Genomic DNA, 19,447 nt, shown 5'->3' with positions numbered 1-19,447 from the left:
TCTCTTACCGCCCCCCTTTAAGCCTGCAGCGCCCACAAGGGGGCGTTATCGCCCACTTTGGGAAAGACTGCTTTATAACATGTTATCCATAATAACTACTTTTCCGAGAGCAAATGCAATTGAGAATGTTACTAGGTATGCAAAATCACTTGAAACCTATGTTACAGTTAAGCTTTTACATTTACAAATACATTAGTTTTTATTTCATTCAAAAATACCCAGTAGTTATAATTTTATAGGCATTCAAAGTTCGCTTAAATATTGAGTCCCGCCGACGGTCACGTGACCCCGTGTGACGTACATTCACAGCGTCCGCTCACTAGAAAACGGATATAAACATACTTAATTTTTTTTTTTTTTTGTAAATACAAACTTATTATACATATTAACACCCAGACCCATCACAGAAATTAAAATTGAACCAAACCCAAACTTGATGCGATTGTGTCGTTTTATTGCGAATTACCTTCCAGCTCCATCATTAGACCCCGATTACTATATAGAATTAAAATACTCATCAATACAAAACGAACGAGCCCAAACTCGATGCATTTAAGTCGTTTTATTATAGAGTTCCTATGGCCACCTTCCAGCTCCATCATCAGATCAGCTCCATGTCATCATAATATTGCATGGTCATCCAAATCACATGTGTTTGCGAAATTTCAGCTTAATCGGTTGCCTGGAAGTGGGTCTTAATTTAGTTTGCAAGATTCCACCCATACAAATATGAGCCAGTCGTTGTAATATGACGTCACGCGCATACAATGGCGGGCCGGCCGCCGCCCGCACTTTTAAAATTCAATATCTTGGAAACTAATTGACGTATCGAAATAATTCTTTCACGCGTATTTTTTATTTTTAACAGAGAATACAGAAAGCTAAAAAACAAAATTAGTGAACATTCTTCATTGACACTGTTTTTTTTTTCAAAACTTACGAGTATTATTCTGATTTTGATCCCTTGATCCATTTACCACAACTGCATCTTTAGGCCGCTTGTACACGCTAAGAAAAGTCGCCGGGCCTACGCAAGAATTCGTGTCGTTCAACACACGAAGCGTGTACAGTCGCGGAATGAAAAGGTTCGTCACCTTAGTGTCGGTTTTCGCTTGCACTAGGTACTGTAAGAGTCAAACCTGCCAACATAACCGTGGAAGAAACAGTGCTGCTAACATTTAAATAAATATGACGTTTGCTAACGAATAAGGTTTTGCTTGTTTATTTTTCTATCCCATCAGTGCAATGTTACAAAATGTAGTTTTTTTTAATAGAAATAATAATGGCAGGTTGAACCAACAAGAAGATTTTAGTTTATCAATGTAATCATCTTGACAAGATAAATCGTCTAACAACTTTGATCTGAATAATTTTGAACTTTACTGACGAACAGTTAAAGATTATTTTCTCTAACTCGATATTATTCTGTAACATAGTTTCAAAAGGTAATATGTGCTCGCGATTCGTTGAAGGAATCAATTTGAAAACTGACGAACCTTTTCATTCCGTGACTGTACATTGCTCCGGCGCTGACCAAGAAATAATTCTTATCTGCGCTGGATACGACACGCGGCGGACGCGCACTGTGTGACTAATGCCCGTAAACAAAATTCCTGTTGTGTTATCATAGGGGTCACTTAAAAATTAGGGATTGATGGTGAAAACGGGCATAATTTTCGTAGCTAGGTCCGACGAAACTCTTGTCTTGTCTGCGGCAGACACGGTGAAATTTCTTAGCGTGTACAAAAAGCCAGAGCGCTTTCACATTGCGTTAGAAGCACGACAGCAGCGCGGCAGCGGCGTTTTTATAATGTGAAGGAATGCATCCGCTGTCACATAGTATGAAATTTTCGGCAGCGCGTCTGTCGCGCGTTTGTCGCGCTGCTAAATCGCCTAAATGTGAAAGCGCTCTTACTGAGTCAACAAACTCTTCGGGGTCGTGTTATGCAGGGCAACGCTCTCATACTCTGGTTTTCTCTTGTCCCTTATCCTCTTAATGTACTGGTACAGCACCGCAGCTACGGTCACAAAGACCAGCAGCGATCCTATGAATAGAATAGAAAATTATTTATTTCCCAGAAGGTTTACAAGCAAAACTATGGGATTCTGTGCTATGAAATTAAATGATACAGTTTATTCAGTACATGGCCCCTTTCCAGGGCACTTATACACGTCCCAAATATAGCTTGCCCTACCACCACTATGTACATAAATCTTGAGCTTTCTTTCGGGCCTCTTAAGAAAAGGTCAAGGTCACCCAAAAGGCAATAGAGCGTGCTATGTTCGCAGTTTCCCTACGTGATCGAATCGGAAATGAGTAGGTCTGCAGGAAAACCAAAGTAACCAACATAGCCCACAGAATCGCCAAACGTAAATGGCAGTGGACGGGTGGCACATAGCTCATAGAGCTGATGACCGCTGGGGTAGAAAAGTTCTTGAGTGGCGACCACGAGCTGAAGTATGTAGTGTGGGCAGGCCTTCCACTAGGTGGACCTACGATCTGGTGAAGGTCGCGGAAGTATTTGAATGCGGACAGCCCAGGACTGGTCTTTGTGGATATCCTTAGGGAAGGCCTTTGTCTAGCAGTGGACGTCATTTGGCTGAAAAGAACGAACACATACAGAGCAAAAAAAAAACTTACCTATGACGACCCACGCCACGTATGCTGTTCTGTCTTCATACTCGTCCAGAGCCCGGTTCTTGATGACGTCAGCGTAGAATGTAGCTGAGCGCCTAGGAACGCGCGGGCGCTCAGGATCCGTAAAGTTAACTTCGTATAGCCCGAATTTGTTGCTGTGGAAAAAGGTTATATGATCATTAAATCATTTAAGTCGTGTGACTTACTTACTGCAGATTAGAATAGGACCAGATCAACTCTTCCTAGATGTCATAAGAGGCGACTAAAGGACAGGTCGTGCTCCTGCAGTGGAAACTAAATTATCTGATTGTTTAAAATGTTCCATAATGGGCGAATTTCCATAAAAAGCTGTCAAAACAAAAACACATTTCTTATCATGCTCCTCAATGGATCTGTCTCCTACCTTATACGATTGCAATGTGACTTGACTACTGTTCTAATATTTTGCTTATCTAAGTATCATCTACTTAACTATAGGCACTTGCCTGTAACCGTCCACCCATTCAAAGTTGTCCATGAGAGACCAGGCAGTGTACCCGACGACGTTCACGTTATCTTTCTTCATGGCAAGCAGCATCTGCATAAATTGTTAAGGTTAGTTAAAACAACAGTTTCATCTTTATTTGTTTCTGTGAAGTGGGGTCTTTTTGAGTATACTGACAGGGTAGATGAGGCCATTATTTTGAACCAGAGGTCCCTGGTTCAATTTATAGTGGGGGCATTTTCTGCGCGGTTTGGTTGGTGGTAGAATTTATTCTAAGTTTGCCTGGCTAGCTACCACCATAAGTTCCTAAGTTGTCACAATAAAAACAATGTAAACAGCATTGTTGAGTTCCAGCAGTTGGAAGTAAGATAGCCAGTTCATTTGTTGTTGAGGATCCTTCACTTTGGCCTGATCATCACTTTCCATCAGGCCAAGGGCTCCTTCGTTGACGATTAAAAAAAAGGGATTTCAATACCTGGGTCAGGTAGTCTTTGTAGAACTGCACTCGCTCAGTGTCGTCCAGGTTGCTGCCTCTCGTAGGAAAGCCGTTCTCTGTCACCAGGAACTTCTGGTCTCCGTACTGCTCCTTCAACCACACCAGGATATTGCGGAAACCTTTGGGGTTTTGCTGAAAGGAAAGTTGTTCTATTTTATAAATGGTTCATCGTTACAACTAGTGCCATTCTTCGTCCTAATGGTTTAGGGTTTAGGGGTTCAGTGGATCTTAGTGAAATGAGGAAGAGAGAATAACCATCACCTGCTTGATTACTTAGATTATGATCCAAGAGTTGGTAAAGATAGGTATAACTTCATCTTTGTTTTTGTTGGGAGTCTGATATAGTTACGTTTAGTAGGAAATAAACTCGGTGAGCAATATCTCAGTTCAACGCAGTCTGTCTTACAGTCTTCTTCTGAACAGCGTGGGGAATGTAGAACAAATCCTCCATTTACCTCTGTCAATAATATCTCAGTTCAAAGCAGTAATCCAAATAGCCTCCCCAACCCTTCTGGCCATCGTAGAGAGTGTAAAAAAATCCTTCATTTGCCTTCGATTTAGAGACCTGATGATGATACCATTACTTATGTAGGTATAAATCTCAAACAAACCTTTAGCCACGAGCAGCTAGTGGGTTTCCATTGCGGGCGAGCCTCAAGGATGACGCCCAGTTCTGGAGAGCCGTACAAGGGCCAGCCGGTTGGTGTCTCCCCAGGTCTCGGCAGACGGACCACCTTGCTGGTGTAGTGGTTCAGTCCGTAGAAGTCGTATGTTCCTGAAATTGTGAGACATCAAATTTATTAAGTTCCAAATAGTGGTTCCCACCGCTGCATACTCCTGTACTGTATAGCCAAGATCTACAGCTTGACCGCTAATAAAAACCCAACCAGTGAAGCTCAAGTTTGTCCCGGGGGAAAGTTTAACTGTCATTGGACCCGCAACGAAATTAATCAAAAGAACATAGGTGTCCAAAGAATGGTTGCCGAAATTGGCTTGTTCCATTCAGCCTTGTGGCGGCTTATAAGAAATGAGTAGAATCTACTCTTTCTGTCTTTCTGATAATAAAATGTAAGTAAATATGCATTGTGTTACTTATAACTTAACAGATATACAAATACTTTAACACGAAGCGGCTTTTTATCCTGTAGGTAAACGAGAAAGTGAAGTGAGAGTGAGAGTTGCTACTGTCATTATTTGTCTCGTGTTTCGTAGATTGAAGCAGGAATTCTCTCTAAGAAGAAAGGAAACGACTTCTTCATCATCATCATTATTTCCACCACAGGACGTCCATTGCCGAACAAAGGCTTTCCCCAATTAGCCGGTTGGCAGCGGCCTACATCCAGCGCCTTCCTGCAACCTTTTACGGTCATCTATTCATCTTGTAGATGGACACTACATGTCCTCAATTCCAGAAGCTTGCTACCCCATCGATCGTCAGATCTCTTTTCAATAAGGTAACTAACCTCGTATAAGTTCTATCTCTTCGTTCGTGAAAGCAGGTAGTCTTGATCTTCTAAAACCCTCCTTGATGCTTTTCTCAGCGATGAACTTCTCCAGAGCTGGAGGCCATCCTCCTTGCTTAGAGAAGATGGGATGAGAGTACCGACCTGCCTGGGGAAAAGAATCCGTCATGTTCGTTTTTGTCAATGATCCCGGAGCTTTTGCGACATGCAAGAAATCTTTTAAGTTCCCGTGAATGACCGCTTTCTAAGCAGTAGGCACGTTCTTTAATGTTACATCTTCTTGATTTAAAACTTTTAGCTTTGGGCAACAACAAGGAGTCACAATAAAAATATACGTAGATTATCATTCTACATTACATTTACCGAGTACTCGTACGCAACTTACACAGTGTTCCATAGCTAACGCGGTTATTTCCTTTTCAGCTTTGCTGGCAGGCTCGAACCACACCAAGTGGTTACACCAAGATATTTGCCCTGAAATTAACAATAAGTATGCAATAATATTTTACTTATATTCATTGACGAGTTTGCATTTTGAGGCAGGCTGAAACTGTGCTCAATTGACACACACACAGCACTATCAGGAATCGTCACGTAGCGTGAAAGATCATTAATTGTGCCTGTGATTTTTGCTCAAACACGAAATCGGCCCTAAATTGTTTTATCATGTCCATCTTTCTTATTCATCTTTGTCTTATTCAGATCTAAAGAATCATTAATCTGAGAAGCTTCTATATTCTTCTAAAACACACCCACTTACCTTTGTACTTAGGCCTGAATTCCACGTCATAGATCCTCCAGGCCTTAGCATGGGCTAGCAGTATGTTCTTATTGCACAAGTACACCCCCACCTCAACATCACGTACAGCTGGGGCTAAAAACCCGCTGTAGGAAGCATCGCAGACGATGACGGGCTCGTTGATGGTGATCCAGGTCTTGACTCGGTCGGCGTAGAGGTCAAATGCCACCCTGGCGTAGGCCGCGAACCAGTCAACGACGAGAGGGTTGGCCCAGCCTCCTGTGTGTCGCAAGCCAGTGTAAATTAGATAATGTATAGCCTATATTAAGTAGGTATAGGTTCCAAGGCTAGAATGCGCATAACTGAGTCAGTTCCTGCGTAAGTAGAGCGATGCGAAAGGGGTGAATTGAGCTGTCCAGTAGCGGTATAGGTACGGAGGATAGCACATCAAACAAGACAATGGCATCTTATGCAGTTATGCAGTGAGTTTGCAACAAAATTACAGCGCAGTCTGATGTCTTGTCGACTGTTACGGCCGGTTCACACATGTCTCCGTTTTACTGTTCCGTTTTATTATGAACGTTAAAAAAACGTACACGATAAAACGGAACAGTAAAACGGAGACATGTGTGAACCGGCCGTTAGACTTGACATGTCTCGCACCACTTCTCTACCGCAAGAAGAAACTCGTATACGATATACCTACCTGTAGTTGTGTCTACAAAAAGATAATTGGTTCCTAACGAATGGTAAGTATAGTGTGTTAAATTGTATATCCTCGTCACAAGCTCGTAATGCATGTCATTAGCAAAAATGTAACATTTATTTACCTAAGTCCTGGAATCTTTGCGGCATGTCCCAATGGTACAAAGTGACCACGGGTTCTATTCCCTTCGCTAGGAGAGCATCGATGAGCTTATTATAGTAAGCCTTCCCGTCCTCGCTGACTGCGTGTCCGAAGCCGGTGGGCAGGAGGCGGGTCCAGGATAGGGAGAACCTGGAATTATAAAGATAATAATGTAATTTTACTTAGTAGTTTTTGACTTGAGATCAAATTCAGACCAAAATCTGCAGCTGCTTTTCACGTCTCTGTTGGAATAGTGGCAAAATGACGCAAATTACGTGGTTAAAGTGACCCACTCGCCCTTTAGAAGACCATGCTTCTACAAGTGGCAGAAAATCACGGGCCACATGGCTGTTGCTCTAAGTGAAACCGTGGTTCGCTGCTTGAAAGGCATTAAAGACGTCTCATCCTGCTCTCAATCTACCTGTAGAAATCCAGGCCCACTGGACAGCCTTCTCAACTTACGGCACGTGTCACATTCTCGCGTAATTCTAATGCTATTGTCACGCTACGTCGCCATAAAAGTGCTTTTTAAAAAGCCTATAAAATAAAATACAAAAATACATTGCTCTTGTGCCATAAAGGACACATGGTGTCCATTCCATCCTCATTCCTCGGCGGTGTAGTTACGTAGTTGGTAGGTGTATAGTTACTCTGGTGCCTCATTCTGTTAACCTACCTGTAGAAGTCCAGTCCAAGTTCAGCCGCCATTTCCACATCCCTCTCCCACTTGTGATACGAATCGCAGGCCACGTCGCCGTCGCTACCGTCTTTCACGCGGTTGCGGTGCTTGTGGGTGAACTCATCCCAAATGTTTGCGGATTTGTCTGCAAAAACAACAGTTATGTGAAAAAGTTGAGGGCACAAAACATGGTCCACAATCGTCGTTTCAAGTGACGTCCACAGCTGGACAAAGGCCTTCACCGAGGATTTGAACGACCGGTTCTGCACAGCCCGCATCCAGGTGCTTTCCGCAAGTCTCACAGGATTGTCGGTTTGTCTTTCCTTTACCTTTGAGTGCTTCCCGTGAACTTTACCAGATTTTCGGTCCACCTAGCGGGAGGTCCAACACTACATCTTGTGGTCCACAAAAAGCAAGTTAATATTTACCACTAGCATTCCAAGCACCCTCGATCTGGTAGGATGCGGTGGCCGCTCCGAACTTGAATCCTGGAGGGAACTCCAGGAGCCGCGCCTCCAGCCCTGCCGCCACCACACTGTGAATTTTAAGCTAGCAAGTGAGTTCCGTGAGTTCCGGAAAACGCAGCGTGGGACGTCCACCCACAAGGTGGACCGACGACCTGATAAAGGTAGCGGGAAGGCGCTGGATGCAGGCCGCTACCAACCGTGCGATGTGGAAGTCATTGGGGGAGGCCTATGTTCAGCAGTGGACGTCCTATGGCTGAAATGATGATGATGATGATGATGAAGTGAGTTCCATTTATTGCCCCTTTAAATCAGTAGATTACTAAGTATAGTAATAGAGTAGGTACTAAGTATAGTAAGCATCCAAACTTGACTTTTTTAGCGGTCGAGCTTTTAGTATTGAGTTAGATCCTGAATCCTGGATACACAGGGTAGAAATATTACGGCAGTGGGCAGTGTTATGTGTTGTTATCGTCTATATGTATAGAACATTATTTATCTACTGTGCACATATTATTTGTACGAGTATGTATCATTGTGTGTTGTTATAAAATCATTGGAATAGAATGGGAATCAAACGCGCGACACACAGCGTCTATTTTCGAAAAAATAGGATAAGTATTAGGCATACAAATCTACATTTTAACTAAGTCATTCAAGAATGTAGAAACGTCCTTCGAAGTCATAATACGAGTAATAAAATGATATTATCTTATATTATATTACTTATATCATTTTATCAATCTCGTAGATAAGTTATAACATTGTACTTAACGATCAAAACAATAAAGTAAGTAAGCTTAGTTAATACCTACCTAACACAATGATTAAAACATCCTATGAGCATTTATTATATTAAAAACAATACCTACTCCCAGGTATTATTTTATTGTTTATTCCACACCATCAATGCCGAGTTTATACATAGAGTTCAGTTGAGTTCACCCCAAAAGAAGATGAAGAAATTTAAGTTTTTTCGTTCAACTTATTGAAAATGCCTTGTTGTTAAATACAAATCTTATCTAGCGAACTCTTTAAAAACACGCGGTTTCAGTATTTTTAAATTCTAACTGAACTAATCTGAACTGAAAAGGCCGAAAATGTAGAGTCGTCGTTCAGTAAATAAAATTATGAAAAACTTACCTGAAGACCACCAACTGAACACCGATCATTTCGCTCACTAAACACTTCATCCACACTTATCTTTGTGATAACAAAAACAATATTTTAGATAGGTAATCCCACACGTCCCACTACAGGAGACCGATTCAAGTGAGTGATTCGGTCTTGCCAGTAATCTTTGAATTGACATAGTGTGATTAATATTATCTAATTAAATATTACGAGCGCGTTGACGTTGAGTTACTTAGTTACAATGAATGTTGACTTATGGCCTACAGCAACGGATCTACGATTTAATCTAACCGGGGTAAAGTTTTGCGCCCCTTCTCGATTACTCGATAGAGTTTGAGATACCTTAAAAAAAGGTCGACTAGAGTTAAGATGTGTACAAAAACCGCGTTTCAAAATTAATAATTATTAGTATCGATCGAGAGACCTGCAATTCGCACGATACGAGGCGCCATTTGGCGCCCTCCTTAGACTGCCGCCCGGTGCAGGCGCCCCATTTTGGAGTCTTTCAGCGACTTGGCCCACTTTTAGCTTGGTCCACGGGCCAAGTCACTGGATTAATTTTTTAAATATTTTTGTCGGCAACTGGCCCACCTTTAATGTGCAAATTAAACACCAAATCAACAAAATACTCTAGAATCTAGAGTGGGCGCTGAAAGACTCCCAGTTTGCACGCAGGAAGACTCCCACGTGCCTGATGCCTACCTATTTCCAAGTCTGGGTTTTCCAAGATATTCTACAAACGTTTAGGGTTAAAAGTCGCTTTATGTATTGGGTATTTTACATTAATACGTGTCGTGCGGTGGGTGTACCTATCCTATATGTATTCTTATCTCATTTCAGACTTTGCGCTACTTTGCGCTTTTACTTTTAACCCAGTTCATTGCGCCTAGCAAATAAATAGGTGAAGAAAATGTAAAATTTCCTGCAGAATACATCATAAGTACATTACTATTTGAAGAAGAGTTATTGAAAATTTTGGGTTTGCTAGTACAGTCGGCATCAATAGTTCGTGACACCTAAAGTGGCCAAAAAGTTTGCAACACGTCTTTGTTACAATTGGAATAAGGTTGTGTGGTTCTACATTTTGGCCACTTTGGGTGTTACGAACTATTTGACGTTGACTGTACCATTGGTACCTATACCCTATACTACTACTGAAATATAGTACCAGTAGTTCTTAAGATAAGCGTGTACAAACAAGCAACTTTATAATACTAGTATAGATAATTCAATTAAACTTATTACCTACAAGTCAATGAATGTGACTGAATGGTTCTAGTTATCGGGATCTTTAGGTATTTTACAGCTCTGTTTACTTTGTAATTAATCATAGTATTCATTCCCAAGAATTAATTTATTTTATTAAGAACAGTATTTACGACAATGACAATTAAAATAATTAGCATCTGATCAATAGTCTGATTGTTTCAATAACTCTATACATAATATGTATACATAGGTACTTAACCCTAGAGTAGTCGCGCCTTTCCGTGAAACGTGAGTGCTCGCGTATGAGCATTTTGCCGCCCAAACTTAAAGTCCGGTTGTGTGTCAAATAACAGTTTAAAAATATGAAAATCAGTTAAAAATGATAGAATAAAGCATACACTATTAGAAAATAACGCTTATTAAAGATTTGTGGTTAACATTTAAAGAAAAAAAATATATTTTGGAAATGTTAGGAAATATTTATAGAAATCTTAGAAACACTATTGTTTTTACCTACATACATCATCAAATATTAAACTTATTAGCACACTTAAAGGTTTTCCTTACATATGACATGTGCTTCAACAAAACAGGCCTGTCACATGTGCATTTAATGTGCGTTGTACAGTAAATTTGCACAACTATTGCACCCTTGGCACATCATCTTCAGATTCTGCCGCTGATTGTTCTATAACAGTATTGTAATGACTATGTTTACTTTCTTCATAACTTTAGTATACATTTTCCACTAGTTTTAGTGCACCAGCTTCTTCGAAATCCGACATCTTCCTTGTTTTTTCATTTTTTGTATTTTACGTGAATTTTACCGAAAACGACATGAAATAAATTAAGCACTAATAGTAATTTATCAATGTTATGACGTCATTAATGTCAAAACAACATTATACGCAATGAAAACTAATAATTTTCCAACTACACTAAAAACCAGACACACAAATTTTACTTACGTCAGTAGTCGCGCAGTGAGCAATTTGCCGCAAAACGTGACATACGTTCAACAATCGTTCTCTATTGCGGTCACCTGCGCACTAAATTTCTTCTAATTTCTAATACATGGAGGTGAAGTATGGGGAGGCAGCTACTGAAACGCTTGACTTTAACAAACGCATCGTGTAGAAAATAACTCGATCGCTTTTTGCCGAGGGCGGCAAAATGCTCATAGCGCGAGCACTCTAGGGTTAAATGAAATAATTGTAAACAATTTACAATATTACGTTGGTACACAATCGCTTTAAAAATAGGTTACTTATCCTACTTTACTACAGTTATCTCCATAACACAAATCAAGACAACGGCAAAATAAGTCCTTTTTGCTGATACAAGCAGCTGGCTTTAATATCAATTTCTTTTCTTGATAGAAATTAATTAACAGACCTTGTTTAATATTCGAGACAGATTTAATTTCGTGATCCCTCCTTCATTTAGGTAAAAGCAACTTTTATTCAACTAAATATATCCTGAAATCCTTGCCCCAGTCTATACCATCACAATTCTGTATCCTTCTTTCTAATTATTCAATTTTTCTGTTCTGAACCATGTAACGCAACGCTCTCATACTCCTGTTCTTTCCTGTCGCTAAATTTCGTGATATACCGACAAAGCACCACAGCTACTGCTACAAAGACCAGCGTACAACCTATGGCTATCCAAGTGACGTAAGCAGAGCTATCTTCAAAAAAAATAGAGCGCTTTTTGATGACGTCAGAGTAGAACGCAGCTGAAAGTCTGGGAGAGCGCGGGCTTTCGTGCTGTTGACAAAGTTTTATGAATTATTGATGATATCAACACTTATATAAAATAACATTTTATCAACCGACCTACAACTTTATCTGAAAGGTCATCAAGCAAGCTGCATCAATTTGCTATCAATGTTATTTTATGACAATGATAGGACCGTTCTATAATAGGTATTGATGTTCATCAAAACTTTGATCAGTGCTAATTGATAGCAATAGTGTTCAATATTTAATTAATCTATATTGAAACAAAAGTACCTGTAACCGTCCATCCATTCGAAGTTGTCCATTAGAGACCAGGCTGAGAAACCAATGACGTTCACTTTGTCTATTTGGATGGCTAACAGCATCTACATAACACAAAACATAATGTTTTAAACTACATTTATACAGACTTCTAATGTTCTAACATCTTAACATTTTTTTTAAAATGTATTCAGCTCAACCACGTGATTTCTAGTGCCATGATTTCTCCAATTTACATACATTTTTATTTTAGATACAAAGTTCGTTCCTTCGTTTCAAAGGCCTCCCCCAATAAAGTACGCAATTGGATAGAAATATAATTTAATTTTATCGAACCTACTTAATCGTTTCCGTTTCTATGGCACAACTTATTTGTTGTCAGCTCAACTTTGGGAGTTGGCCGAGTTGGGCAACTTAAAACCCTATCAAAGGACAGGGAATGGGAAAAAATACCTGAGTCAAGTAGTCTTGGAAGTACTGCACTCGCTCAGTGTCGTCCAGGTTGCTTCCTTTCGAAGGGTAGCCAATCTCGGTCACCAGGAACTTCTGGTCTCCGTACTGCTCCTTCAGCCATACCAGAACGTTGCGGAAGCCTTCTGGATGTTGCTGCATTAGATGTGTATATAGTTTTGTTACAGGTGGAGCATTGCTTATAATGTAACGTTACAGATTCGAGCATTACATCACTGAGGGGGCGAACTGAGCATTACATTGGTGAGGAAAGAGAAATGTAGTAACATACTTCTTCAGTCTTCAGCCATTCCTGTCTTGCTAAGGCAGTAATACAACAATTAAGCCTGGTTCAGACACAGCGATAATCGCGCGGTTGCTGGGCAAGCTTTCGTTTATTTGCATCAAACCGTAAACGCACGGTTACTGCCTCAATGCCTTGCCACCTTGAGCCATCCAAAAACCGAGCGGAATTGAACCCAGAAACCTAAAAACTTGCTGCTACAACTTCTTCAACGTTTAGTGAGTGACGGAGGCCTATTGACACGGGACTATTCTGACCTCTCGCTCCCACCGCTGCAACTCCTGTGTAGCCAGGATCTACAGCTTGACCGCCAATAAAAACCCAACCAGTGAAGGTCAAGTTTATCCAGGGGGAAAGTTAAACTGTCATTGAACTTGCAACAAAATTAATCAGAAGAATATAGGACAAGTTCGAAGTTATGGTCTATTGATGGGGTTGTGGGATATGATGTTCATCTATAAGTACTTATAATAAATCTGTAGAGAGGTCAATTCTGTACATGAAATATATTTTCAAAATAACTATCAGGGGTTGATTAGTGATCGATACTGATGCCAAAAATGCAATCAGTAAAATTTTTGTCTGTCTGTATGTTCCTTATAGAAACAAAAACTACTCGACGGATTTTAACGAAACTTGGTACAATTATTCTTCGTACTCCTGGGCAGGTTATAGTATACTTAGGAATTCCCACGGGAACGGGAATTAGCGGGAAAACACATTTGTATGAACAAATCTAAACCGCGTAAGATAGATGAAAGGGGTAAAACGGGATCCACGCGTACGATGTCGCGGGCGGCCGCTAGTCCACAATAAGGGAGCTAAGGTGTTAGAGCTTCCTTCCGAGCGGGTGTTGTGCTCGGGGACCAAGGTCCAATTTCTACCATCTTGGTTTTCCTATATATACTTGGCAGGGCAGAAAACTCCGACACCGCGATGCAGGATTGTACGTACGCGCGGTGGAGTATGCCATAGTGAGGTTGTAACAGCGCCATCTGTTGGTCACTAGTTTTGTAGTGGCGTATCGTAGATGTCGCCACAGGGTATACTTACACACCTTTATCCACCAGCAGCTGGTAGGTTTCCAGTTAGGGCGAGCCTCAAGGACGATGCCCAGTTCTGCGGAGCCGTCCAAAGGCCAGCCGCCCACCTTCTCCCCAGATCTAGCAAAACGAACCACCTTGCTGGTGTAGTGGTTCAGGGCGTAGAAGTCGTATGTTCCTGGAATTATAATTAAAGACTCTTTTTACGACTGTTAATAATAGTTTTCAAACTGAAGGCAAAAAGCCCCTTTTACCAAATGATTTTTTCAGAAAGGGAACTAGAATTTGATAATTTTTACGTAAACCAAAAATGAGTGTGATAGTAACATCTGCTAGCAGAAATTGAAAATACATGTTGTTAATAGGAATTTTGCATTCTCACGCCTGAGATAATCTACAACCCGGTAGAGTTAACTGCGTACCTGGCGGCCGTGACGTCACATCGACGCCACAATTTTGTGTCGACGCTCTGGTACGAACGGGACGAATGCGGGGAGATGTGCGGGTGAGTGCGAGGGAGAGTCGCATTCCTGAGGTGCGCAGTTGACAGGGAACGGTTGTATATTTTATAGGTTTAAAAATTAAATAACCTCGAATAAGTTCTATCTCCTCGCTCGTGAAAGCCGGCAGTCGGGACCTCTTGTAGCCCTCCTTGATGCTCTTTGTGAAGAGGTACGTCTCCAAAGCTGGAGGCCAGCCTCCTTCTTCAGAGAAGATGGGATGGCAGTACCGACTTGCCTGAGAAAAAGAACCGGTTTCTTTATTTTATTTGACTGGGTCTCAGATTCAAATTCAAACCGTACGTGACTTCTAATTTTATTGGATTTTCTTGGTACATTTGCAGTAATGACGCTAAAGGAGCTCACAGACGAGCAACAGGTGACCATCGGCGACTGCTTGCGACTTAACTTTAAATCGGCGACAGTCGCCGATAATCGCCTAAGTACGACAGATATTTAAATTAGACGACTGTTGCCGACGCATTGCGAATACCGCCCTTGGTCGCTGACAGTCGCCGATGCATCGCGACTCTCGAAGACGGGCAGTCACTAAGAGTATCAGTGGAAGACTGTCGCCTCCAGGACAGTCACCTCAGTCACTGACTGTCGCCTACTATCGCAAGCAGTCGCCGACAAACTGTCGCTCGTCTGTGAGCTCTCTAAAAAGACATTTGCTAAGCAACTTACGATATATTCCATGGCAAGAGCGGTCACCTCCTCCTCGGCTTTACCAGCGGGTTCGAACCACACCAAATGGTTGATGAATGATATTTGCCCTGAAACATGGCAATAAGAACATGCTGCAAAACATCTGAAGAACCGGCCAGATCCGGCCTGAATTGTCAAAAGTAATATAGGTGAGGGTTTTCGCGAATGAAAGATCCACTAGATGGCGGGACGTGGATGTGGGGTCTGACTGCTGCGTGATTGGTGGATTTTGACATATCTGTCAATGTCATGTCAAAAATAACCAATCATGCAGCATTTGGACCTCGCGTCTAGGTATTGCCATCTGGCGGATTTTTCATTCGCGAAATGGAACAGCCCTTTTCTTTCCCCATACAAACGTTTTCTAATTAAAATGTAGCGTCAAATTGAACTTAACTGCCACATTCCAAATATTTTTGACAGAACTGTATTCATGTATTTGCACCTACCACTTATAAGTAAGTTTCAAGTTGCATTGCTAAGAACATAAATAACTGGTGTGACCAAACTGTTGCTTAAAATATCTCAAGAATTCCAAAACTTTATTATCGAGCGCGGAATTCAATTGTTTTTCAGCGCCACAGACTGAGTAACGCGTGACGCCCTCATTGGAACAACATCTAATCTTCTGAGGAAGTTCGATTTTTCGACGCCACCTACAGTTTACGCATAAAAAAGTAAAAGTCAATAAAATGTAAGGTAATTAAAATCGCTTAACCCAGTAAGTGCCCGAGGTAGGTACCTATGGGAGGGTGTTTTTGAAACGTCAAACGCCAGTGAGACTTCCAAAATGTGGTTCAAATTTCTATGCTCTGTCACGGTACGTCATAAATCTCAATGTCGCTCCCATACCTCAGTCATTAGCTGAGTTAAGCACCAGACCTATACTTAAATATTGGCCATCCCAAGCAGTTCAATACGTCCTTTTTTTACAATACCGCCTCTGTGGTCTAGTGGTAAGACCACCTGCTTCAGAAACCGCCTCTGTGGTCTAGTGGTAAGACCACCTGCTTCAGACGCAGAGGTCCCGGGTACGATTCCCAGTGGGGGCAGATTTTTCTGTTCGGTTTGGTTGGTGGTAGGGCTTGTTCTAAGTCCGCCTGGCTAGCTACCACCATCTTACCTAAGTCTGTCGCCATAACAACAATGTTAACAGCATTGTTGTGTTCCGGCAGTTAGAGGTAAGATAGCCAGTTCCTCCGTGGTTGAGGATTCCGGGTGAAGCTCGCTTCCATCTTCGGCCTGATCGTCACTTACCATCAAGTGAGATACAGGCCAAGAGCTTCCTCGTTGTGGATAAAAAAAAACAATGTCCTAGGTTATAAGGTAAAATGTAAATCTTGTAGGAAACTAGCTATTTTGTGATAGAGCCAACTAGTTACCTTACTCCCAAGCCTTACTCGCTTCCTGTGAACCGACCTCCAACATTGACCTAGTAACTAATCCGTATCCAATACTATCATAACAGTAATTGATCATTGATCATTTCAATTAAGTACCAGTCAAGTTCAATTAAATGTCTTCATAAATACCCACAACAAGTTCAATTTGAATTGAGAGATTAAAATTAATTTGCTATGCAAATAGGTACTTAGGTGTTTGCACGGGCAAATAGTGTAATAATTATAACTTCCCGTGTTCTTACAATGTTAAATAGAAAAAGGTTACGAGCCTTTATAATTTACCTACTAAGTAAAATGCACATAACCGCTATAAGTCTCCATGAAATCAAAACGGGAATATTCCCACCTCTCGTTCCCACCGCTGCAACTCCTGTGTAGCCAGGATCTACAGCATGACTACCAATAAAAACCAAACTACATTTTTTGTTCTGGCGAATAATCAAGTTGGGGGACGACAATAGGTTTGATCAAGTCAAGTTGTCTCATTCAGATCCAAACGGGACTATTCCCACCTCACGTTCCCACCGCTGCAACTCCTGTGTAGCCAGGATCTACAGCTTGACTACCAATAAAAACCAAACTGATTTTTTTGTCCTGGGGAACAAACAAGTTAGGGGACAATACAACCCGGTCGAGTTAACTGTGCACCTGGCTCTGGTACGGCCATGCTCTGGTACGGACGGGGCGAACGCGGGAGGTATGCGGGTTAGTGCGAGGGAGAGTCGCATTTCATCCAGTTCTCAGAGTCTGAACTGGATGAACATCTATGTGCTTCTAAACCACTCACCTTTATACTTAGGCCTGAATTCCTCATCATAAATTCTCCAAGCCTTCGCATGTGCCATCAGTATGTTCTTGTTGCATAGATACATCCCCACATCCTCATCTTTTATGTCCGGAGCCATGTAGCCATTATAGGAGCTATCACAGACGGCAATGGGCTCGTTGACGGTGATCCAGGTCTTAACCCGGTCGGCGTAGAGGCTGAAAGCCACCCTGGCATAAGCAGCAAACCAGTTGGCGACGAGAGGATTGGCCCAGCCTCCTGAGGGTTGAAAAGCAAGTTATTGTCACTTCAAGTCCAATTTTAAATAGGTACACGGTTTTGAATTAAAATTAAAATTCAAATGGTTTTATGCAGTACCTACCAATCTACATTGGTATGGTAAAACAAGGATAAGCAAAGGCAGTCTTATAGGCTTTCTAGGTCTAGGCAGTCTTATAGCCCGAATTAAGAGTTCGAAGTTAAGTTTCGACTCCATAAGAAATATTGAATCAGTGAGCCTGTCGCTTGACCTTTTAAGCACAATCTTTCGACTTAAAAACAGTGAACCAATAACCAATTTCTCACCCAAGTCCTGAAATTTTTGCGGGAGGTCGAAATGGTACAATGTGACCACGGGTTCGATGCCCTTCGCCAATAGCGCGTCAATAAGCTTGCTGTAGTACGCCTTCCCATCCTCGCTGACTACGTGCGCGAAGCCTATGGGCAGAAGGCGAGTCCAGGACAGGGAGAACCTGGAAACATGAAGATACTGACTTCCACCTATCTATAGAAGTCCAGGTTTAATTCTGTCACCTCTTATCTCGGGGTTGTTGGAGATCCGTAAATGAACTAAAGACGCCGACATAGCCAGACGGATTAGCAAGCTGAAGTGGCAATGGGCAGGGCACATATGTTACGCAGAACTGACGGCCGATGGGGCAGCAAGGTTCTGGAGTGGACGGCCTGTGGCTGAAATGATGAATCTTGGGGTTGAGGCCTCAAATCAAATGCAAGCCATGTCTTTAACACGTTGGACCACTACAAGGAGAATCTACTACTATGCTGAATACTAGTTAGGCTGCCACCACTGTAAACCCGTACACCCATGAAAAACTTGGACGCACTAAGTAAACGCCACTGCTCCTGTGTTGCTAAAGGTAATCATGGTGCCTGCCTGTAGAATTTCAGGTCGACTCTGCAGTTCTTTTCAATTATGGTACACGTCACTTTCTTGTGTCCTCTTGAACACTTGGTTTTCTTCTTCAAGGATAAAAGGCCTCATCCTGCCTCCAACCCTGGCAGCTAGATTAGAGGGAGGATACTAACCTGTAGGTATCTAAGCCCAGCTCTGCAGCCATCTCCACGTCTCTCTTCCATTGGTGGTAGGAGTCACAGGCCACGTCGCCGTCGCTACCATCTACCACGCGGTCCCGGTGCTTGTGTATCAACTCATCCCATATGCTCACTGCTTTGTCTGCAAACAACTAAGAATCTCCTTCATTGCTCACTGGAGGTGTCATTTAGGTGTTAAAATGTGTTTTTCCAGAAAAAAAAAAGAGTCTGATAGGTAGGTACATAAAGATGAAAGGGCTTTCAACCTAGTGGTTCTTGGTCTATGATAATAAGATATTTCTTTTCATGTTACTTCGTTCGTCATTCAGGGTGTATGTTCACGAGTCGGTTTCTTATTTCGCCGCTTGTAAGCGATCGTCGACCCAGCTACGAAACGGACCGGGTAGAAACTGCTTCGCCAACACACGTCCTGAGGCTCTACAAGTACTTTGAAACTCATAAAAACTCATAAAACTCATTTATTTTTGCAAATAGGCTTTTAAAAAGCACTTTTACACGTCCCAGTATTAACCCTACCACTGCTTCGGGACTCGGGACAATAAATGGGCCAGTGCTGAGAAAAAGCAGCGCAAGAAACTCAGTCACTATTGTTTGCTTGGGCTATCTAATTAATGTGTAAAATGGTATGTATGAAAAGCCCTACCACTGGCATTCCAAGCGCCTTCGATCTGGTAGGCCGCGGTGGCCGCTCCGAACTTGAAGCCTGGAGGGAACTCCAGGAGTCGCGCCTCCAGCCTTAACATCACCACACTGTTAAAACAGTT

At 41.9% G+C, this 19,447-nt stretch overlaps 2 protein-coding genes across 2 annotated transcripts; both read right to left on the bottom strand.

Annotated features, from left to right (window-relative positions):
• Positions 1–1,898: 1,898 nt before the first annotated feature.
• LOC135082820 (myrosinase 1-like) lies at positions 1,899–9,088 on the bottom strand. Its single transcript, XM_063977585.1, has 12 exons — positions 8,954–9,088; positions 7,775–7,881; positions 7,344–7,491; positions 6,651–6,817; positions 5,842–6,099; positions 5,467–5,555; positions 5,082–5,229; positions 4,230–4,393; positions 3,598–3,750; positions 3,124–3,215; positions 2,642–2,793; positions 1,899–2,045 (listed from the first exon to the last, which is right to left on the bottom strand). Exons 1-12 carry the CDS (start codon positions 9,001–9,003, stop codon positions 1,912–1,914), a joined length of 1,662 nt encoding a protein of 553 aa, XP_063833655.1. The 5' UTR covers positions 9,004–9,088; the 3' UTR covers positions 1,899–1,911.
• A 2,728-nt stretch (positions 9,089–11,816) lies between these two features.
• Positions 11,817–19,426, bottom strand: LOC135083076 (myrosinase 1-like). The gene is made up of 10 exons (XM_063977841.1): positions 19,327–19,426; positions 18,657–18,804; positions 17,916–18,082; positions 17,352–17,609; positions 15,141–15,229; positions 14,544–14,691; positions 13,968–14,131; positions 12,610–12,762; positions 12,169–12,260; positions 11,817–11,922 (listed from the first exon to the last, which is right to left on the bottom strand). Exons 1-10 carry the CDS (start codon positions 19,424–19,426, stop codon positions 11,817–11,819), a joined length of 1,425 nt encoding a protein of 474 aa, XP_063833911.1.
• Between the last annotated feature and the right edge of the window lie 21 nt (positions 19,427–19,447).

Source organism: Ostrinia nubilalis, chromosome 22, assembly GCF_963855985.1.
Source record: "Ostrinia nubilalis chromosome 22, ilOstNubi1.1, whole genome shotgun sequence".
NCBI classification, from domain to species: Eukaryota; Metazoa; Arthropoda; class Insecta; order Lepidoptera; family Crambidae; genus Ostrinia; species Ostrinia nubilalis.
This window is presented reverse-complemented; position numbering and strand designations above follow the sequence as displayed.